The sequence below is a fragment of the Mustelus asterias genome, chromosome 24, assembly GCF_964213995.1.
Source record: "Mustelus asterias chromosome 24, sMusAst1.hap1.1, whole genome shotgun sequence".
Classification (NCBI taxonomy): domain Eukaryota; kingdom Metazoa; phylum Chordata; class Chondrichthyes; order Carcharhiniformes; family Triakidae; genus Mustelus; species Mustelus asterias.
In genome coordinates this window covers 35,880,046-35,903,713 of record NC_135824.1, presented here as the reverse complement: position 1 = coordinate 35,903,713, position 23,668 = coordinate 35,880,046, and the positions used below count along the sequence as shown (strand labels likewise).

At 43.9% G+C, this 23,668-nt stretch overlaps 1 protein-coding gene across 1 annotated transcript; it reads right to left on the bottom strand.

The window, feature by feature from the left end:
* Positions 1 to 261: 261 nt before the first annotated feature.
* On the bottom strand, positions 262 to 23,249 carry mesd (mesoderm development LRP chaperone). Its single transcript, XM_078241560.1, has 3 exons — positions 22,970 to 23,249; positions 22,308 to 22,540; positions 262 to 1,397 (listed from the first exon to the last, which is right to left on the bottom strand). Exons 1-3 carry the CDS (start codon positions 23,123 to 23,125, stop codon positions 1,163 to 1,165), a joined length of 624 nt encoding a protein of 207 aa, XP_078097686.1. The 5' UTR covers positions 23,126 to 23,249; the 3' UTR covers positions 262 to 1,162.
* Between the last annotated feature and the right edge of the window lie 419 nt (positions 23,250 to 23,668).

Sequence of the window (23,668 nt, the reverse complement as noted above, 5' to 3'; positions counted from 1 at the left end):
AAAAGGGTTAGATTGTGGAGCAGATATGGCTACTTACACTAAGAGAAGTCCAGCAACCCCCACCATCCTTCACCATTAGCTGGATACTATTAGTTGTTTGGAAACTGTTCCACTTGTGAAAATAGTACATACAGTGCAGCACCAGCTACCACCCACAGGATGTGTTCACAGCATTAAAATCGGAAAAACACCAGAGGGAACGATTTGCAGCACTGCAATCTAATCATTACAGCAGAAAAAAAACAGCAACACAAACACGGCCTCTTTAAAGCAAGGTTTTATCAGTAAATTTCAATAAAATACTGCAACCATTTTTAAAGCATCATAATGGTTGCTACAATGTCCGACAACATGTTTGACGCTCTCGGCAACATTCCACAGCAACTGAATGTTAGCTTCTTCAGACTGTATTGTGTAGGAGGTCCCATTGTTGCTTCACTATAAAAATGGAGCAAACTTAAGCACATGGTCCATGGGAAAAGTGGGTGCATAGTTATTTTCTTTGGAGACATCGGAAGTAATCGACAGACAAATTGCTTTTGTCCCACAAAAAATATACATCTGCAAGACTGAAACCGACTCTGCTGGGAGTCAACATGAAAGCTGATAGAGTGAAGACATTACAACATGAATGCAGTACAGAATGTGCCCAAGCATTGTCTGAAACATCTCAAAAATCAATTTAATACACGTGGACCATACCGACAGCAATTTCAATCATTTCATTTTGAAATTAGAAACATATTAATGTCACGACTTATAAAAAGGCACCAATAGAAAATAATGGTCTTTGTGTCAAAGTGTACTTAAATCACAAAAGGGAACTTGCATTTTATATTGAAGTGCAAATCAGAACAAAATGAAGAGAAATCCTATTGTGTTGAGGTGTAAGGTACAGGCAGCAAATATGATCTATAAAGTCTACAGCTGCACCTGGAGACTTCCTTTTGTACCTTTAAAAGACCGCGACGCACAAGATGACGCAGTGCCTTCATATTAGGAATGAATGTTAGGTGGAGTTCACATTAGTCTCACTCCCAAAAACCTGGAGCTATAAAAATCCAGCATCATGGATTCAATAATAGCTCCAAAATCTCAAACATCAAAAGGCAATCAAAACCAAAAGAAAAGTTCATTTCATCATCTTTCGAACTCAACCGTGTCATAGTTCGTTTTTGTTTGCTCGGTTGTCTTTCTGGGAAACCGTTGCTTCTTTCTTCTTCTTCTTATCGGGCTTGGTTTCATTCTTCTTTTTCTCTGCTGCTTTCCCAGGATACATTTGCCCCTCAACAGTGACATCCGCACAGCGATCCTGATTTATCAGGAAGTCTTTAATCTCCCAGGCGTAGCTTCCATCACGCAGCATGAATATGGCACGATCAGAACCAACAACAAATCTGGAAAAGGAAACCGAGAGGTGAATCGCCCAATATACAGATAACTCAAATCAAAATTAAGGACACACCAGGGCACATAACCAAGGGGATGAGAGAGATCCAAACCCCCAGCCCTCTGCTGGCCAAGTTACTTGCTGCAATTTTACAGCCAGGTCTTGCCATTGTGTGTGCTCCGTCTAGAGACACTTTTGATTATCTTCAGTCTCCCTGCAGTAAATTATCAAAAGACAAATGAAATGTTAGCTTTTATCTCTTATCACAAAAAGGGGGTGGATTACAAAGAGGTGCAAATTTTGCTCCATTTGCAGCTCCTTGGTCAGAGTCCATCTGGAATACCACATTCTGCTTTTGTCACCACACCTTAGGAAGGATTTGTTGGCCTTGGAGGGGGTGCAGAACAGATTCATGAGCTCAAGGAGGTTAAAGTCAGATTGCATAGACCCAGCTTGTATTGCCAAATTCTAATTAAACTGTTTAAAATGGTGAAAAGGGTTGATAAATCATGTACAGAATCATGTACGGAAGAGAGGGGCACAATCGTACAGTTAAAGCTGGGTCAGCTGGGAGTGAAATCAGGAAACAGTTTTCCCAACAAAGGGCTGTGACATCTGAAACACTCCAAAAGACCGTGGAAGTTAAAATCAAGGTTTATAGAACTTTATTAGATAAAAGCATTAAAGAATACGGATCAAAAGCAAATTAAACTGAAGTACAGATCAGCTGTGATCTGATCGAATGGTTTGAACAGGTCAGAGTTGCTGAATAGGATGAGGAATAGGTCATTCGGACCCTCAAAGCTGCTCCGCATTTCAACTAGATCATGGCTGATTTTCTACCTCAATTTTCCTTCCTTTGATATCTTAGAAATCTATTACCTCCACCTTGAACGTACTCAATGCCTGAGCCATCACAGCCCTTTGGGGTAGAGAGCTGAAAAGAATGACCACACAGTGAAGAAATTCCTCGTCATCTCGATCCTAAACAGCTACCCCTTATTCTGAGACTGTGTCCCCAGTTCTAGAATGGTGAACTCCTGCTCCTAAATGTTCCAAAGGAATTTCCTTGGCCTATTGTTGTTAGATTTGTCACATCTCACTGCTTTTTGTTCTTTCATGCATTCAAAACAAGTATAAGAATGTGCTCCAATTTTATTGTCCCTCACCTTTTGCGTATCACAACCAGGAGGAATAGAAAACATAGAAAACTACAGCACAAAACAGGCCCTTCGGCCCCACAAGTTGTGCCGAACATATCCCTACCTTTTAGGCCTACCTATAACCCTATTAAGTCCCATGTACTCATCCAGGATTCTCTTAAAAGACCTATTGAGTTCGCCTCCACCACCACTGACGGCAGCCGATTCCACTCGCCCACCACCCTCTGAAAAACTTCCCCCTAACATTTCCCCTGTACCTACCCCCCAGCACCATAAACCTGTGTCCTCTCGTAGCAGCCATTTCCACCCTGGGAAAAAGCCTCTGAGAGTCCACCCGATCTATGCCTCTCAACATCTTATATACCTCCATTAGGTCTCCTCTCATCCTACGTCTCTCCAAGGAGAAAAGACTGAGCTCCCTCAGCCTATCCTCATAAGGCATGCCACTCAATCCAGGCAACATCCTTGTAAACTGCCTCTGCACCCTTTCAATCTTTTCCACATCCTTCCTGTAATGAGGCCACCAGAACTGAGCACAGTACTCCAAGTGGGGTCTGACGAGGGTCTTATATAGCTGCATCATTATCCCCGGACTCCTAAACTCAATCCCTCGATTGATAAAGGCCAGCACACCATACACCTTCTTAACCACCTCCTCCACCTCCGGGGCCGATTTTAGAGTCCTATGGACCTGGACCCCAAGGTCCTTCTGATCATCTACCGTACTAAGAGTCTTTCCCTTTATATTGTACTCCTTCATCCCATTTGACCTGCCAAAATGGACCACTACGCATTTATCTGGGTTGAAGTCCATCTGCCACTTGTCCGCCCAGTCTTGCATCCTATCTATGTCCCTCTGTAACTTCTGACATCCCTCCAGACTATCCACAACCCCACCAACCTTCGTGTCATCGGCAAACTTACCAACCCGTCCCTCCACTTCCTCATCCAGGTCATTTATGAAAATGACAAACAGCAAGGGTCCCAGAACAGATCCCTGGGGCACACCACTGGTGACCGACCTCCAATTAGAAAAAGACCCATCTATACACACTCTCTGCCTCCTTTGGGCAAGCCAGTTCTGGATCCACAGTGCAGCAGCCCCTTGGATCCCATGCCCTCTCACTTTTTCTAGAAGCCTTGCATGGGGGACCTTATCAAACGCCTTGCTAAAATCCATATAAACCATATCTACCGCTTTCCCTTCGTCAATGTGTTTAGTCACATTTTCGAAGAACTCCACCAGGCTCGTAAGGCAAGATCTGCCTTTGACAAAGCCATGCTGAGTATTCTTGAGCATACTAAACCTCTCTAAATGCTTATAAATCTTGTCCCTCAGGATCATCTCCATCAGCTTACCAACCACTGAGGTTAGACTCACCGGTCGGTAATTTCCTGGGCTATCCCTATTCCCCTTCTTGAAAATAGGAACCACATCCGCAATACTCCAATCCTCCGGCACTTCTCCCGTCTCCATCGACAACGCAAAGATCATCGCCAGAGGCTCTGCAATCTCTTCCCTCATCTCCCACAGTAACCTGGGGTACATCCCATCCGGACCCGGCGACTTATCTATCTTGATGCCATTCAAAGATTCCAGCACAACCTCTTTGTTAAAGTCTAAATTTGACACAGCGTTATGGTAAAGACAGGTGACTAAACATATGGTCAAAGTAGGTTTCAAGGAATAATACAAAAAGGATAGAGAAGTCGAGGGCATAGAACAGTACAGCACAGAACAGGCCCTTCGGCCCACGATGTTGTGCTGAGCTTTATCTGAAACCAAGATCATGCTATCCCACTCCCTATCATCCTGGTGTGCTCCATGTGCCTATCCAATAACCGCTTAAATGTTCCTAAAGTGTCTGACTCCACTATCACTGCAGGCAGTCCATTCCACATCCCAACCACTCTCTGCGTAAAGAACCTACCTCTGATATCCTTCCTTCCGGCACGGTAGCACAGTGGTTAGCACTGCTGCTTCACAGCTCCAGGGACCTGGGTTCGATTCCCGGCTTGGGTCACTGTCTGTGTGGAGTTTGCACATTCTCCTCGTGTCTGCGTGGGTTTCCTCCGGGTGCTCCGGTTTCCTCCCACAGTCCAAAGATGTGCGGGTTAGGTTGATTGGCCATGCTAAAAAAATTGCCCCTTAGTGTCCTGGGATGTGTAGATTAGAGGGATTAGCGGGTAAAATATTCAGGGATACGGGGTTAGGGCCTGGGTGGGATTGTGGTCGGTGCAGACTCGATGGGCCGAATGGCCTCTTTCTGTGCTGTAGGGTTTCTATGATTTCTATGATTTCTATGATTTCTATATCTCCCACCACAAACCCTATAGTTATGCCCCCTTGTAATAGCTCCATCCACCCGAGGAAATAGTCTTTCAACGTTCACTCTATCTATCCCCTTCCTCATTTTATAAACCTCTATTAAGTCTCCCCTCAGCCTCCTCCGCTCCAGAGAGAACAGCCCTAGCTCCCTCAACCTTTCCTCATAAGATCTACCCTCCAAACCAGGCAGCATCCTGGTAAATCTCCTCTGCACTCTTTCCAGCGCTTCCACATCCTTCTTAGTGAGGTGACCAGAACTGCACACAATATTCCAAATGTGGTCTCACCAAGGTCCTGTACAGTTGCAGCATAACCCCACGGCTCTTAAACTCCAACCCCCTGTTAATAAAAACTAACACACTATAGGCCTTCTTCACAGCTCTATCCACTTGAGTGGCAACCTTTAGAGATCTGTGGAAATGGACCCCAAGATCTCTCTGTTCCTCCAGTCTTCAGAACCCTCTGGAAAGAAATTCCAGAGCTTAGGGCAGCAAGGTGGCACAGTGGGGTTAGCACTGCTGCCTCACAGCCCCAGGGACCCGGGTTCGATTCCCGGCTTGGGTCACTGTCTGTGTGGAGTCTGCACGTTCTCCCCGCGTCTGTGTGGGTTTCCTCCCGCAGTCTGAAAGGCATACTGGTTAGGTGCATTGGCCATGCTAAATTTTCCCTCAGTGTAACCCGAACAAGCGCTGGAATGTGGTGACTAGGGGATTTTCACAGTGACTTCAGTGCAGTGTTAATGTAAGCCTGGTTGTGACACTAATAAAAGAGAACCAAAAGTAACAGCAATTGCGCTGTCAACTGCAATATCACCTCAGCTCACCGCAACACCTACAACATTTAAAAATCTGCATGCACTTGTGTAACTATTCCCAATGTAACGTCACATTTAAGTTGGTGATCGTCTGGTCACTTATTTCAATCTTAATTCCTCTGCATTACCAGATTTTCAGGATTGGTGGCGCTGTTGCATTATCTTTGAAGCTATGACCATGTTTGGCTTGGCGTTGTGCTGCAGTCAGCTCCCTGTGCAGTCTATCCAGCTTTCAGGTCATGTATTTTTTTTTTCAATAAAAACAGCAGTTATTTACAAATCAGGTACTGCATCACCTCAACACCACGGGGGTCCTCCACCACCTGGCTAATCATGAAATGTGAAGCTGTACAATTTGGTAGGAAGGACAGATGAGGAGAAATGAGTGATGTTTCAGCCCAATGACCTTTCACTACTGGGTACTTTGGACATTGTTTTTTAAAAAGCTCCAGCCTGAACCAGACAAACATTTCACTTTAACCAAAGAAAACTCAAACTTTCATTAAGAGGAACAAGTTGTCATTATAAGTTGTACAAAGCTTTCAAAATGGAATCTTGTGTCGAGGAAGCAAGATAATGGGAGGAACCCCTTGAGCCTGTCCTACAATTCACATATACCAAAGATGTGTGGCTTAGGTTGATTGGCCATGCTAAATTGTCCATTAGTGTCGGGGGATCAGTAGGGTAAATGTGTGGGGTTACGGGAGTAGAACCTGGGTGGGATTGCGGTCAGTACAGACTGAGCCGAATGGCCTCCTTCAGCACTGTGGGGATTCTATTCTACACAATACACCTTGGGTGAAGATCATTTTATTAAATCAATTTACCCGGCTTGGTTCCACGTCCTTTGCTTTAAAACTCTAAAAATCTGTCAATCTTCAATTTTGAAATTTTCAACTGACTGAACCTCAGTTTTGATTTGGGGTGCCTGCAAAACAAGCGTTTTGCATTGTGTGTGTGCGTGTGAAGTGCTCAAACTTCACAAATTCATTAACACCTCAAAACCATAGAATCACTATAGTGTAGGAGGCCATTCGACCCATTGAGTCTGCATCAACTCCCCAACAGAACATCTCACCCCTGCCCGATCCCCGTAACCCATTATATTTATCCCACTAATCCCCCTAAAATACATATCTTGGAACACTAAGAGGTAATTTAGCATGGCCAATCCACCTAACCTACACATCTTTGGACTGTGGGAGGAAACCGGAGCAGCTGGAGGAAACCCATGCAGACACAGGGAGAACGTGCAAACTCCACACAGTCACCCAAGGCCGGGATTGAACCCGGGTCCCTGGCACTGTGAGACAGCAGTGCTAACCACTGTGCCGCCCATATCCAGGTAGGTGACTGGACAATTGATGTTCTGTGCAGACCATAGTAAGATTATTAACCTGGACACCAGGGACATCTTCTGAATGCCATAAGGCCTTGCACATTTTCACAGTACCACATCAGAAGGCTCAAGCTGCTGCTGATTTAAAGTAATCGCCCTCACTGAAAGTAATTAGTATCTGAATGAGCTCAGGATACATCCTTTTTAGACCAGTCCCACATGGTGTACAGTTTATGGCCTTGTCGAACAGGTCAGGAAAGACAACTGTAACTCAAACACTATATCTCTGCTCTAGACCTCACCTAGAAACAACACAAGATAGCTGGTATCTTCAAACAAAAAGGCCAGGAGTAAAGTATATTCTGACATTTGAAAAATTGAATGTCAGGCAAATAAACTTTGACATGTCATTGTCTAATCCTTCCTGTACACTGCATCAGAAACTGGGTAGAACAAGCTTCAGTACAACATTGAGAATGAGTTCACTTTTGTCTAATCAAATTATTTCCTTCTCCCGCTGGTCCTGCCTTTAGGTTTAAAAGTGAAGTGTTTGAGTCACCAGATGATACTGTGTCTTGTTTAACAGTATGCGGAGTCTAATATGTTGATCATTGGCCACAGGGAAAATAAAACCACCACCTAAATTAGTCAAGTGCTGAATCAGATTAAAGAAATCAAACGCAAAGAAAGACAGCAAACCACAACACTCATCACTTCATTAGTCACTTAAAAGCAATGAGGAATTTGGGAAACAGGATGTTCCTCTGATATGAATCAATAATCTGAAGAAAAACTTAACTGCTTGGACAAACATGGACTAAAGGACAGTCTGCCAACAGACATATTATTGGCAAATCACATTTCTTTTCAAATAAGTTAACAGGATGCGGAGGGTAGTGCAGCTGGTGTTATGTAAACGGACTTTCGAAATGTTTGATAAAGAACTACACGCTTGGTTTGCTATTGGATAAAAGGGGCAGTAGCAATATGGATATACAAGATCATAAGAAATAGGAGTAATAAACCATTTGGCCTCTCAAATCTGCTTCGCCACTTAATACGATCATGGCTGATCTAATCGTAATCTTAACTCCACTTTCCTGCCTGTCCCCATAACCCTCGACTCCCTTGAAAACGAAAAATCCGTTTACCTCCGCCTCAAATATATTCAGTGAGCCGCGCCCTCCTTGTTCTCTGGGGAAGAGAAATTCAATGTTTCATGGCCCTCAGAAAAAATTCCCCCTCATTTCCATTCTAAATGGGAGACTCCTTATTTTTAAACTGCACTTCCTTGTTCTAGATTCCCCTACGGGGGGGTGGGGGGGGGGGGGGGGGGACATCCTCTCAGCAGCTGCCTGCCAAGCCCCCTCAGTCTTGTTTTATATATCTCTCTCCACAGGATAATCTTTCAACCTTCCAAACTCCACTGAGAAAAGGCCCAACCTGCTCAACTCTTTCCCATAAGTCAACCTTCTCAGCCAGGAATCAGCCTAGTGAACTTTTCCTTGACTGCTTTCAATGTAAATATATCCTTCAAAGCAGACCCTCATAGAAGGTCAAAACTGTACCCAATATTCTCGGTGTGGTCTCCCCAATGCCCTGTACAATTGCTGCAAGTCTTTCCTACTCCTTGCTATAAAGGCCAACAGTCCTTTTGCCTTACTGTGCCTACATGATAACATTTTTGTGATTCATACACAAGGACACTCATATCCAGCAGCATTCTGCAATCTCTCTCATAAGAACATAAGAAATAGGAGCAGGAGTAGGCCATCTAGCCCCTCGAGCCTGCCCCGCCATTCAATAAGATCATGGCTGATCTGACGTGGATCAGTACCACTTACCCGCCTGATCCCCATAACCCTTAATTCCTTACCGATCAGGAATCCATCCATCCGCGCTTTAAACATATTCAGCGAGGTAGCCTCCACCACCTCAGTGGGCAGAGAATTCCAGAGATTCACCACCCTCTGGGAGAAGAAGTTCCTCCTCAACTCTGTCTTAAACCGACCCCCCTTTATTTTGAGGCTGTGTCCTCTAGTTTTAACTTCCTTACTAAGTGGAAAGAATCTCTCCGCCTCCACCCTATCCAGCCCCCGCATTATCTTATAAGTCTCCATAAGATCTCCCCTCATCCTTCTAAACTCCAACGAGTACAAACCCAATCTCCTCAGCCTCTCCTCATAATCCAAACCCCTCATCTCCGGTATCAACCTATCAATCTCCATTTATACAGTTTTTCTATTCTTCCTGCCAAACTGGAAAAACTCACATTTTCCCACATTATACTCCATCTGCCAAATTTTCACCCACTCCCCAAACCATATGTTAACTATGATGCACTGAGATCCTAGTCCAAGAGGCTTTAGGTACAAGGAGGCCAAAACAAAGACACACGGCTTTTTTCCAACGAGAGAAACCGAAGCGGTGCCGAGGATGGGTAGATTATGGGTGCTAGCTGCAGCACAGTTGGTGACAGGATTCTTACCTCCGAGTCATGAGGTTCTGGGTTCAATTCCCGCACCTGACCTCAGCACAAAGGGTTAACACTGCAGTATTGATGCTGTCCTGCACCACTGGAGGTGCCATCTCGGAGGCATTAAACTGAGGCTCCATCCATCTGCCCAGATCCCATGGCACTATTTCAAGGTAAGGAGTTTAATAACACCAGGTTAAAGTCCAACAGGTTTATTTGGTAGCAAAAGCCACACAAGCTTTCGGAGCTCCAAGCCCCTTCTTCAGGTGAGTGGGAATTCTGTTCACAAACAGAGCATATAAAGACACAACCTCAATTTACATGAATAATGCATGAACAATTACATGAACAATTTACATTATTCATGTAAATTGAGTTTGTGTCTTTATATGCTCTGTTTGTGAACAGAATTCCCACTCACCTGAAGAAGGGGCTTGGAGCTCCGAAAGTTTGTGTGGCTTTTGCTACCAAATAAACCTGTTGGACTTTAACCTGGTGTTGTTAAACTTCTTACTATTTCAAGGAACAGTTGAGGATTATCCCTGGTATCCTGACCCATACTTATCCCTAGTTCAACATTGCAAAAAAAAAAAAATTGATTTGGTAGTTATCACACTGCTGTTTGTGGGAGTTTGCTGTGTGCAAATTGTTGGTCATGTTTCCCACATTATAACATGGACTACACTTCAAAGAAAGTACTGCATTAGCTGTAAAGCACTTCGATATGTCCAGAAATCAAGAAATGTGCTAAATAAAATGTAATTTTAGATTTTGATGAAGTATGCAGTAACCAGAGAGCTGGAAACCATGGGTATCAACCCAAGTAAGTAGATTGGGGGGGGGGGGGTAAAGAGTATGGGGGGGAAGAAAAGAGGTTGTCAAAACAGAGGAGTGGGCTGACAAAATGAAAGGGGGAGACAGAGGATGAATCATTGAAATATTACCACATTGGAGGCCATTGATACCTTTGCCACTTCTCTTCCTCTCAATTCTGCAAACTTTCTAAAGAAAGCCATGATTCATCTACCTACACTACACATTAAAGCAATGCATTCCGGATTCTAACCACTCACTACATAAAAATGTGTTCTCTCACATTGTCAATCACTTTAAATACTTGGGGGTGGGGCAATCCTACCGCCTCATCATGTCGGTCAATCGGCATGGTGAGCGTATAACCAGGTTCAAATCCGATCTTTCACCTCTTATGACCTTACTGGCCCTGGATTGCCAGCGTGATCAGCCAGGTACGAGGCTGATTTCAATATTAAATCAGTTTTAAATATTCACAGTGAGCCCAGGACACAATCGTCCAGGCTCAGTTCCCTTAACGGCCTCACCAGCGAGAAACAGGTATGGGTCCCACCAATGGCTGGGAACTCGCCATTGGGCCGGAGGCCGTTGAGGCCCCGTGGGTGGTTGGGGGCAGGGGCAGGCAGCGCCAGGGGGCGGAGTCTTAGGGGAGGCAGGGGAGCTACGCACACTGCAATCAGGGATTGGCTATGGTGGCGATTAATTGGGGCGGGGGGGGGAACGGACGGACGGTCAAATCTGTTCTGTTGCACCAGAATATTGTGGGATCTCCACATGCGTGATAGCACCCTCTGCTTTGAGCATCTGGCTTTCCGACAAGAATAGACTCCATCCACTCCTCTGACTGGTGTGAATCGCATTTTGTCTCTATTTTGTTGCACTAAATGGCATAAGATAGTGCCTGAAAACTTGCTGGAAAAAAAATGGGCACGATTCTCTCCCGTTTTCATGCTCTTACAGCACTTAGGGCCGGTTGCAGCAGATTGGAAAGCAGTAAATGTGATGCCACTGTTTAAAAAAGGAGGTAGACAAAAGGCAGGTAACTATAGGCCAGTTAGCTTAACATCTGTAGTAGGGAAAATGCTTGAATCTATCATCAAGGAAGAAATAGCGAGACATCTGGATATAAATTGCCCTATTGGGAAGACACAGCATTGGTTCAAAGGCAGGTCATGTTTAACTAATTTAGGGGAAATTTTTTTTTAAATAAAAAAAGGACATTACAAGCACAGTGGACAATGGGGAACTGTGGATATTGTGTATCTGGATTTCCAGAAGGCATCCGACAAGGTTTCGCACAAAAGGCTGCTGCATAAGATAAAGGTGCACAGTGTTACAGGTAATGTATTAGCATGGATAGAGGACTGATTAACTAACAGAAAGCAAAGAGTGGGGGTAAATGGGTGTTTTTCTGGTTGGCGATCAGTGACTAGTGGTATGCCTCAGGGATCAGTGTTGGGGCACAATTGTTTACAATTTACACAGATGATTTGGAATTGGGGACCGAGTGTAGCGTGTTCAAGTTCGCAGATGACACCAAAATGAGTGGCAGAGCAAAGTGTGCAGAGGACACTGAATGTCTGCAAATGAACATAGACAATTTGAGTGGGCCAGGGTCTGGCAGATGGAGTACAATGTTGATAAATGTGAGGTCATCCGTTTTGGTATGAACAACAGCAAAATGGACTATTATTTAAATGGTAAAAAAGTGCAGCATGCTGCTGTGCAGAGGGACCTGGGTGTCCTTGTGCAGGAATTGCAAAAAGTTGGTTTGCAGGTTATTAAGGAGGCAAATGGAATTTTGTCCTTCATTGCTTGAGGGATGGAGTTTAAAAACAGGGAGGTTATAGTGCAGCTGTATAAAGTACTGGTGAGGCCACACCTGGAGTACTGTATACAGTTTGGTCTCCTTACTTGAGAAAGGATATAGCGGCACTGGAGGGGGTGCAGAGGAGATTCACTAGATTGATTCCGGAGTTGAGAGGGTTAGCTTATGAGGAGAGACTGATTGGCTGGGACTATATTCATTGGAATTCAGAAGAATGAGGGGGGAATCTTATAGAAACGTAAAATTATGAAGGGAATAAATTATGAAGGGAATAGATAAGACAGAAGCAGTGAGGTTGTTTCCACAGGTGGGTGAAACTAGAACTAGGGGCATAGCCTCAAAATAAGGGGGTGCAGATTTAGGACTGAGTTGAGGAAGAACTTCTTCACCCAAAGGATTGTGAATCTGTGGAATTCCCTGCCCAGTGAAGCAGTTGAGGCTACCTCATTGAATGTTTTATGGCAAGGATAGATAGCCTACAGTGAGGGGTGGGCAATTAGAGTTGAGTCCATGAAATGATCAGCCATAATCTTATTGAATGGCGGAGCAGGCTCGAGGCGCCACATGGCCTACTCCAGCTCCTAGCTCTTGTGTTCTTTGAAATGTTTTGGTAAGATAGCCCCCTTGTTCCTTGCTTCTTTTAAACATACCAAAACTCCTCATAACCACCTCTTCTCCAAGAACAATCATCCTAGCTTCGCAATCTATGTGACTGAAGTCCCTGCTCCCGTGAACCTCTCTAACATTTGCTGCACCCACTCTGCCTTCCAGGTCCTTCCTAAAGTGCAATTGAACACAATATTTTCAGGTCAAACCACAGTGTTATAAAGATTCACCATAACTTCCTTGCTTTTAAACTCAGAAAGGAAATTACAATGAAATGACGAGTTAGCGAACGTGGACTGGGCAGATAGATCAGCGGGAAAGATGTTAAACATGCAGTGGCAGACACTTGAGGAGGTAATTCATAACTCTCAGCAAAAATATATCCCTGAGAGGAAAAATTCTAAGAGAAGGATAAACAAACCATGGCTAACCGAGGAAGTCGAGATTGAAAGAAAAAGCATACATGGAGGCAAAGGTCAGTGATAGTTCTGAAGTCTGGGATAAAAATCAGGATTCGGCAAAGGAAGACTAAAAAGATAATAAGAGAGAAAATAAACTCAGGGCAAACTAACAAGGAATACAAAAACTGACAATAAGAGCTTCTTTAAATATATAAAAGGAAGAGAGAGGTCAAAGCGAACATAGGCTCCTTAGAAACTAAATCTGGGGAAATAGTTATGTAAGGAACAAGGAAATGGCAGAGTCGTCGAACAGATATTCGAATATCCCATCAATACTAAAGAATGCGGGGAAGAAATTAAGTTCCATCACTAGAGAAGTACAAGACAAAACTAATACGGCTAAAGTCCCCTGGCCCTGATGGCTTGTGTCCCAGGATCCCAAAAGTAGCAGCTACATTGGTTATAATTTTCCAAAAATCCTTGGACTCTGACAAGTACCAAAACTGCCGAGGGAGGGAGGCAAAAAGCGGGTAACTATAGGCCGATTAGCTTAACATCAGTTGTGGGAATCAATTAAGAAAGCAATAGCAGCACATTTGGAAATTCATAATCTAATCTAATCCACTAGACTCAGCATGGCTTCATAAAAAGGATAATTGCATCCGACCATTTTCAGTTTTTCAAGGAAGTCTCAACCAGAGTGGATAGAGGGGAACCAGTAGATGTATTCTATTTGGACTTCCAGAACACATTCGACAAGGTACGTCACAAAAACCATGGTGTTAAAGGTACTATATTAGCATGAATATAGTATTGGTTAATGGGCAGAAAACAGCGAGTGGGGATAAGGGGTTCTTTTTTAGTTTGCTGACCTGTAAACAATGAGGCTCCACAGGGTTCAGTGTTGGGACCTTAACTATTTACAATAAGGAATGAAGTGAATGTATTGCAGCCAAATTTTCAGACAACACAAAAATAGGTGAAAAGGCAAATTGAGAGAGGGATACAACAGTTTACAAAGAGTTGATAGGTTAAGTGGGGAAAAAAGTCAGCAAATGGAGTATAATATGGGAAAATGAGAATTTCTTCATTTTAGAAGGGAGAACAAATGAACAAAATATTTAAATAGAGAAAAACTGCAGAAAGCTGCAACACGAAGGGACTTGTGCACAAAACACAGAAAGCTAGCACACAGGTACAGCAGGTAATCAGAAAGGCCAATGAAATGTTGGCTCTTATTTCCAAGGGGGTTGGAGTATAAGAGAAGGGAAGTCTTTTCGCAACTGTACAAGATACTGGAGAGACTACATCTGGACTACTGAGAGAAGTTTTGGTCCCCTTATTTAAAGAGATATAATTTCATTGGAGGCAGTTCAGAGGTTCACTAGAATGATCCCCAATATAAAAGGATTGTCACAGTAAGTAGTCTCACAACACCAGATTAAAGTCCAACAGGTTTATTTGGTAGCACGAGCTTTCGGAGCGCTGCCCCTTCATCAGATGAGTGAAAAGTTGGGTTCACAAACAGGGCATATATAGACAAACTAAATAATAAGATAATGGTTGGAATGCGAGTCTTAACAGGTAATCAAGTCTTTACAGGTGCAGACAATGCGAGTGGAGAGGGGGTTAAGCACAGGTTAAAGAGGCGTGAATTGTCTCCAGCCAGGACAGTTAGAGGGATTTTGCAAGCCCAGGCAAGTCGTGGGGTTACAGATAGTGTGACCCGAACCCAAGATCCCGGTTGAGGAACCGAAGAGGAAAGAGCCAAATTGGACTCCTCTGGAGGGATAAAATTGGTCCTCTTGAAGACCAGAGTGGTACACTGTGTATGGAACCAAAAGAGATGGGGGAGATACTAAATGGTTTTTTTGCATCCGTATTTACTGAGGAAACGGGCATGGAGTCTACGGAAATAGGGCAAACTGGTAGGGAGGCCATGGAACCTTTACAGATTAAAGGGGAGGAGGTGCTCGCTGTCTTGAGGCAAATCAGAGTGGATAAATCCCCAGGACCGGACAGGGCATTCCCACTGAACTTGAGGGAAGCTAGTGTTGAACTTGCAGGGGCCCTGGCAGACATATTTAAAATGTCAGTATTCACGGGGGAGGTGCCGGATGATTGGAGGGTGGCTCATGTTGTTCCGTTGTTTAAAGAAGGTTCCAAAAGAAATCCGGGAAATTATCGGCCAGTAAGTTTGACGTCGGTGGTGGGCAGGTTATTGGAAGGTGTGATAAGGGATAGGATCTACAAATATTTGGATAGACAGGGACTTATTAGGGAGAGAGAGTCAACATGGCTTTGTGCGTGGTAGGTCATGTTTGACCAATCTATTTGAGTGTTTCGAGGAGGTTACCAGGAAAGTGGATGAAGGGAAGGCGGTGGATGTTGTCTACCTGGATTTCAGCAAGGCCTTTGACAAGGTCCCTCATGGGAGGTTAGTTAGGAAGGTTCAGTCGCTGGGTATACATGGGGAGGTAGTAAATTGGATAAGACACTGGCTCAATGGAAGAAGCCAGAGAGTGGTTGTGCAGGATTGCTTCTCTGAGTGGAGGCCTGTGACTAGTGGTGTGCCGCAGGGATCGGTGTTGGGTCCATTGTTGTTTGTCATCTATATCAATGACCTGGATGATAATGTGGTAAATTGGATCAGCAAGTTTGCTGATGATACAAAGATTGGAGGTGTAGTGGACAGTGAGGAAGGTTTTCAAAGCTTGCAGAGGGATTTGGACCAACTAGAAAAATGGGCTGAAAAATGGCAAATGGAATTTAACGCAGACAAGTGTGAGATATTGCACTTTGTAAGGACAAACCAAAGAAGAACGTACTCGGTAAATGGTAAGACTCTGAAGAGTGCAGTTGAACAGAGGGATCTGGGAATACAGGTACAGAGTTCCCTAAAAGTGACGTCACAGGTGGATAGGGTCGTAAAGAGTGCCTTTGGTACATTGGCCTTTATAAATCGGAGTATCGAGTATAAAAGTTGGAGTGTTATGGTAAGGTTATATAAGGCATTGGTGAGGCCGAATTTGGAGTATTGTGTACAGTTTTGGTCACCTAGTTACAGGAAGGATGTAAATAAGATTGAAAGAGTGCAGAGAAGGTTCACAAGGATGTTGCCGGGACTTGAGAAGCTGAGTTACAGAGAGAGATTGAATAGGTTGGGACTTTATTCCTTGGAGCGTAGAAGATTGAGGGGAGATTTGATAGAGGTGTATAAGATTTTGATGGGTATAGATAGAGTGAATGCAAGCAGGCTTTTTCCGCTGAGGCTAGGGGAGAAAAAAACCAGAGGGCATGGGTTAAGGGTGAAAGGAGAAAAGTTTAAAGGGAATATTAGGGGGGGCTTCTTCACGCAGAGAGTGGTGGGAGTGTGGAATGAGCTGCCAGATAAAGTGGTAAATGCGGAGTCACTTTTAACATTTAAGAAAAGCTTGGACGGGTTCATGGATGAGAGGGGTGTGGAGGGATATGGTCCAAGTGCAGGTCAGTGGGACTAGGCATAAAATGGTTCGGCACAGACAAGAAGGGCCAAAAGGCCTGTTTCTGAGCTGTAATTTTCTATGGTTCTATGGAAGGCCGCTGCCCTCGACTCGACATGAATGCCCAAGCCGTCAGGAGGTGTGTCAATGCAAGATTCATCAGCCGCACTCACAAGACAGCCCCGAACGTCACCCAAGCACAACGCAACGCCATCCGCGCTCTCAAGACCAACTGCAACATTCTCAAACCAGCAGACAAAGGAGGTGCCACCGTCATACTGAATAGGATGGATTACTGCAAAGAAGTGTACTGACATCTGAACAACGGGGAACACTACTGTGTCGTGAACTCTGTAGGTGTGCATACTTTACAATTGCATCACTTCTCCCTGTTCTTCCTAGCACAATATTCCACTTCAGTGTTAAATTTTATCTGCCACTTGTTCCTCTTATTCCACCAGTCTGTTCTTTTGAAGTCCATCACTATCCCCCTCGGTTTGCAATATTTCCACATTTTGCATCACGAACTGTGTCCTGTCGACCCAAGTAAGGAAAGTAGTGGTTCAAGTACCAACTCCTGAAAAACCCCACTGTATGCCTTCCTCCAGTCCAAAAGTAACATCCACCACTACTCCGTTCCCTGTCACTCAAGTCAATGTTGTGTCCTTGCTGCCACTGTCCAATTTATTCCATCAAGTTCAAACTTTGCTATTGGCATATCAAATGCCTGTTGGAAGGCCTGGTCTTTCATATCTTCTGCACCACCCTCAACTAATTTCTCCAACAAAAAAAAATGCTTCAGGTTGGGGGGGGAGCAGGGAGGAGAGAGAGAGAAACAGGATGAGGGAGTTGGGATAAGTACTTCTACAGTGTGGCGAAAGATGAATCTATAATACGCTGGATGGGGAGAAAAATATTTGAAGTCTTAAAAGCGAATGAATGGGAATATTCTTTGAGACCATGTACACAATGGAGTGAATGGCCACATGCACTGGAAGAAAAACTGGAATGTGAGGAGATGGAGAATTTAGTTAACTCCAGGACTGAATATCCTAATGTGAGATAGAATGGCCAAGTCATGCAGAGCTAAACATCAAGGGAAGTATTTAAAATGGGAGCAGGCAAATGTTATCGATCCTAGTTGTATTACAGTGGCTCCAAGTCACTGGCTAAATATTTAGAACAATTCAGCACCAGGCTATTTTAAGACTAACAAGTAAAATAACAGGGAACAGAGTGTCAGATGTTGAGACTCTAAGCTAGCAGCATTTCCAAATGAGAATGGAAACGAACATTCAGAATTGAGCTTCTAAAAAAAACATACATACAAGTGGAAACTATAGTTAATTGCTTTATAATCCTGATCATATCAAAAGGATCTATTTATGGGGCTTTGACCATAATTGTAGCCATACAGATTAAATCACTTTCTCTTCACTGTCACTTTTGGCACTGAATAATTCAGACTGTTTAAATTTATCTACGTTATTAATATTGCTCACAGTCTAATGTTTACTTGAATGATCCAAAAAATGTATTTAAATCTCCCAATTTCATTCAAATCTCAGTTGCGGCCTTCATGTGAGATAAATTTTATGAGGTTCAGTTACAAAACAGCTTACAACATAGGGATTGTATATCTACATTGCTGATTTAATTATGCATTTTTATATTTGTATATACATGCACTCTGGAAAAACATTATACCTAAAATCCTGATATTCTTACTTGGGCTGTAATTGGAAGGAGCCTTCTGTGGTGTGTATCCATAGAATCCCTACAGTGCAGAAAGAGGCCATTTGGCCCAACAAGTCTGCACCAACCACAAACCCACTCAGGCCCTATTCTTGAACCCCATGCATTTACCCTAGCTAGTCCTCCTGACACTAAGGGGCAATTTAACAAAAAACATAAACATAACAGGTTGTTGCACAAGGTTAAATCTCACGGGATCCAGGGTGAGGTATCTAAATGGATACAAAATTGGCTTCTGTGGTTGTAGAGGGTTGCCTCAGGGATCAGTGCTGGGTCCACTGTTATTTGTCATTTATATTAATGATTTGGATGAGAACATAGGAGGCAAGGTTAGTAAGTTTGCAGATGACACCAAGGTTGGTAGCATAGTGGACAGTGAAGAAAGTTCTCTTGGATTGCAACGGGATCTTGATCCTAGTTGTAAACTAGGCTGACGAATGGCAGATGGAGTTTAATTTAGATAAATGCGAGGTGATGCATTTTGGTAGACTGAAGCAGGGCAGGACGTAGTCAGTTAATGGTAGGGCATTGGGGAGAGTTACAGAACAAAGAGATCTAGGGGTACATGTTCATAGCTTCTTGAAAGTGGACTCACAGGTGGACAGAGTGGTGAAGAAGGCATTCAGCATGCTTGGCTTAATTAGTCAGAACATTGAATACAGGAGTTGGGACGTCTTGTTGAAGTTGTACAAGACATTGGTAAGGCCACACTTGGAATACTGTGTACAGTTCTGGTCACCCTATTATAGAAAGGATATTATTAAAACTAGAAAGAGTGCAGAAAAGATTTACTAGGATGCTACCGGGACTTGATGGTTTGAGTTATAAGGAGAGGCTGGATGGACTGGGACTTTTTTCTCTGGAGTGTAGAAGGCTGAGGGGTGATCTTAGAGGTTTATAAAATAACGAGGGGCACAGATCAGTTAGATGGTCAATATCTTTTCCCAAAGGTAGGGGAGTCTAAAACTAGATGGCATAGGTTTAAGTTGAGAGGGAGATACAAAAGGGTTACGAGGGGCAATTTGTTTTTCAGAGGGTGGTGAGTGTCTGGAACAAGCTGCCAGAGGTAGTAGTAGAGGCAGGTACAATTGTCTTTTAAAAAGCATTTAGACAGTTACATGGGTAAGGTGGGTATAGAGGGATGTGGGCCAAATGCAGGCAATTGGGATTAGCTTAGGGGTTTAAAAAAAGGGCAGCATGGACAAGTTGGACCGAAGGGCCTATTTCCCTGCTGTAATCCTCTATGACGCTCTAATAAAGTTGACGTTCTTGAAGTAAATCAACAATAACTGCAATGCATCTTCTCTATTCTATCAGCAGCTCCCATCAGTCCCATTATACCCAATAGAGAAACTGAAAATGTAAGCTTCCATTGGAAAAAAGCATAGGAAATAACTCCCATTCCAGCTTGAACTCTGATGGATAGACCCATCGCTGTTGGAGATGTTTTTAGAAAGTTTACAATCAATGTTGAATAAAAAAGGAACAGTAGAAACATGGATACAGAATTGGCTGAGTAATAAGAAACAGTGAGTAATGGTTAGTTTTCAGGCTGAACGTTTGAAGAGGGTTCCCCAGGCATCGGTATTGTGACCATTGCTTTCCTGATATATATTAATGATCTAGACCTTGGTGTGCAGGGGATAATTTTAAAGTTTGTGGATAATACAAAACTTGGAAGTATTGTAAACTGCGAAGAGGACAATGTAGAACTTCAAAAGGACATAGACAAGTTGGTGGAACAGGCAGATAAGTGGCGGATGAAACTCAATTGGTAGGAAGAACATGGTGACAATATAAAATAAGGGGTACAACTCAAATGTGCAGGAACAGAGGGACTTGGGTGCATATGTGCACAAGTCATTAAAGGTGGCAGGCAGGTGAGAGAGAATTTCATAAAGCATACCGTATCCTAAGAGCAAGGAGTTATACTGAACTTGAATAAAACACTAGGTAGACCTCAGCTGGAGTATTGTGGACAATTTTAGGTGTCACCCTATTAGAGTGCTGAAGAGGTTTATAGGAATGGTTCCAGGGGTGGGAAACTTCAATTATGAAGATAGATTGGAGAAATTGGGACCCTTCTCCTTGGTGAAGAGATGGCTAAAAGATTTGATAGGTGTTCAAAATCATGAGGGGGTTGGACAGAGTGGATAGGGGGAAAACTGTCCCATTCGCTAAAGGATCGAGAATGAGGAGGTACAGATTTAAAGTGATTTGCAAAAGAAGCAAATGTGATGAGAAAGAAACTGTTTCACACAGTGGTTGGGGTCTGGAATGTACTGCCTCGAAGTGGGGCAGAGGCTGGTTCAATCGAGGCATTTAAGAGAGCATTAGATGATTATTTGAGTAGAAACAATGTGCAGGGGTACAGGGAAAAGGCAGGGGAATGGCACTACGTCACAATGATCATTTGGAGAGCCAGTGTTGACACAGTGGGCTGAATGGTCTTAAACAATTAACAACTTAAACAATTCTGTGATCTTTAAAAGCAAACAACAAACAGAGACAAGTTTAGCAGTTACTCAATCCTTCTGTCTGGTAATTATATTTCAGAACAGTTACAACTGTAACCCCCTGCTGACCACTATATGGGGCTACTATCTAAATATTCAATCAACAGAATCCCGAATTCCTAGCGGTTGATGTTGATTTGGCTAATTCCCTGTTTACCCATAAATGTCAGTCCTGTAACCGGGATATCAAAAATAAATTTAATAACAAATATCATTAACAGACATAAAACAGTGAGCTCTAATCTATAACCGTTGGGGCCCATCCGTTGGTGCACACATGGGGAAACTCATCCTCAGTAACACATTTGTAGATACTGTTCCAGTTGGACTGTATAGTCCCCACCAGTTACTCACGACACACACACAGTCCAGAAGAGACACACGTGTGGAAGATGATGCCGCAGGAGGCAGAGGTGCCGCGAGCTATCCGTGCAGCAACGTAGGTCGAGTGCACTGAAGGCTGTCCTCCTCGGCAGTAATGAAAAGAACAGGCAGGGGAACGCCTGGCTGCCTCTCACTCCAAACCGAATTCTCCCTACCTGGAAAAAGCTCCCTCTCTGCACCCTCCCCCCCTCCAGCTCCTGGCACCTTTTTTTTCTCCCGCCCCCAGAGCAATCCCATTGGCCCAGCCCACATCACTCAACCAACAGCATCCTGTTCACAGCACCCACCCGGCAAACAGGACACTGAAACCCACAAGGGACAAAGAACACTGGTAAGTGTCTTCCCCACAAATTTTCCTGAGTTTACCACATAATGAGCTAGGGAATGGTCCTGTAATTGCAGTAGCAATGTATTAGACATAGCAAAAGGAGGGCAGCTATTCAGCTACTTGACTATTTCATTAGTCATGGATGATCAGCACCTTAACTTCATTTAATGTACCTGCTTTTGATCAATAATCCTTTGGTAACCTTACCCGAGAAAAAAAATTGTTAGTCCCAGTCTTGTTAACAATATGCTCATAAAATAATGTTTAAATGCCCTGCTTTCCTCCCACTCCCAAATAGTTCTCCTTGATGTAGTGGCCTATACTGGGGTACAGACCCAATACTAAAAGTACCTTTACACCATCCAACTGTTCATCTGCAAACAGACAGCAACGTCAGGTGGTTATTCAACTAAGAAAATTCTCCCCACAAGACCTGGTTTCACCCAATATGTACATCATTAAGCAGGTGATTAGACTGAACAGATCCCATTCCATTTGTCAGTACAAGAGCAGAAACCAGTTTAAAGCTCCCATTTGCGTTGTTAAGCACAGATGGGAGATCCATTCCCATCACCATGCAACAATAGTGCCAAAACATCCTAAAATTAAGCTTCAGAATTAGTTTTGTCAATTCACAAAGGTTATCTATAGTTTTTTTTCGTCACAATGCTTAAGACACTTACCTCTGGACATCATAATTTGCATTGTACAGACTGCCTTGCCAAAGACTGGTGATCTCCTCAGTGTCCTTCTCAGTGGGATTCCCAGACACTGTCACAAATATCATTAAGGTCTTGCCTTTCTTGGTTGCCTTTAGAAGGTTTTCAGGATTGCTGGGATCAATTTGGGAAAAATCTATTGGTGGAGATGTTCTCTTGTGCTCTGGTAGGTCTCCTTCTTCTATATCATCATCTTTCTGTGGAAAGATAAAGTAATACAAATTTCTGCTGGAGAATATAGTGTCCTCATTAGCGTTTGAAGTTAATGAAATACATTAAGGAAGGACTTCATGTGAATGATTATTTTGTTAAATGCTCTTCCATATTCTTTGATGGTTTCAGGATTAATTTGAACATCAGCTGAAGTTTTTTTTATAATTTACCAACTCCAGGTGAAAATCTACTGACTGTGGACTTAAATAATATAAAGATTTATAATAGAAAGGGTCCCCAATATCTTTAACACAGCGCCTACCCTGCTCCAGGCTCACACCAAGCTCAGAGGTCACATTTTAACAGAAACATCAGCAGCCTGTGGTGTTTGGAAAGCACAAATCCTGCCTCAGTAATACCCCCCTCACCGGGCCCTTCCTTCCCGCCCAAGGCCCCGGGCCCTCTCCCCGCACCTCCCACTCCTCCAGCAGTCGGGCCATGTCGGCATCGTTGTAGTCGCGGATGTCCTTCTTCTTCTTGCCGGCCTTGGGCCGCTCCTCCTCCCCGGCAGCGCCGCTCAGCAGCACGACAAGCAGCAGCGCCCAGAACCAGGCCGCACCCGCCGCCATCGCCCTCCCTCACCGCAGCCCGAGGGCCGCTTTGACCCGGCCGCGCTACGTGCGCGCTCCACCCAGAGATGCGCGCGCGCGCGCTCCACCCGGCCCCGCCGTGCGCGCTCCACCTCTCCGCCGTGCGCGTTGGGCGTGACCAGTCCCAAGCCCCGCCCTGTCACAGAGCGCTCCTGAGGTGGAGATGCCGGGACTGGGGTAAACACAGCAAGAGTTTTAACACCAGGTTAAAGTCCAACTGGTTTATTTGGTAGCAAATACCATTAGCTTTCGGAGCGCTGCTCCTTCGTCAGATGGAGTGGGAGATCTGCTCACAAACAGGGCATATAAAGACACAAACTCAATTTACAAAATAATGATTGGAATGCGAGTCTTTACAGGTAATCAAGGCTTAAAGGTACAGACAATGTGAATGCAGGGAGCATTAAGCACAGGTTAAAGAGATGTGTATTGTCTCCAGCCAGGACAGTTAGTGAGACTTTGCAAGTCCAGGCAATTCGTGGGGGTTATAGATAGTGTGACATGAACCCAACATCCCGGTTT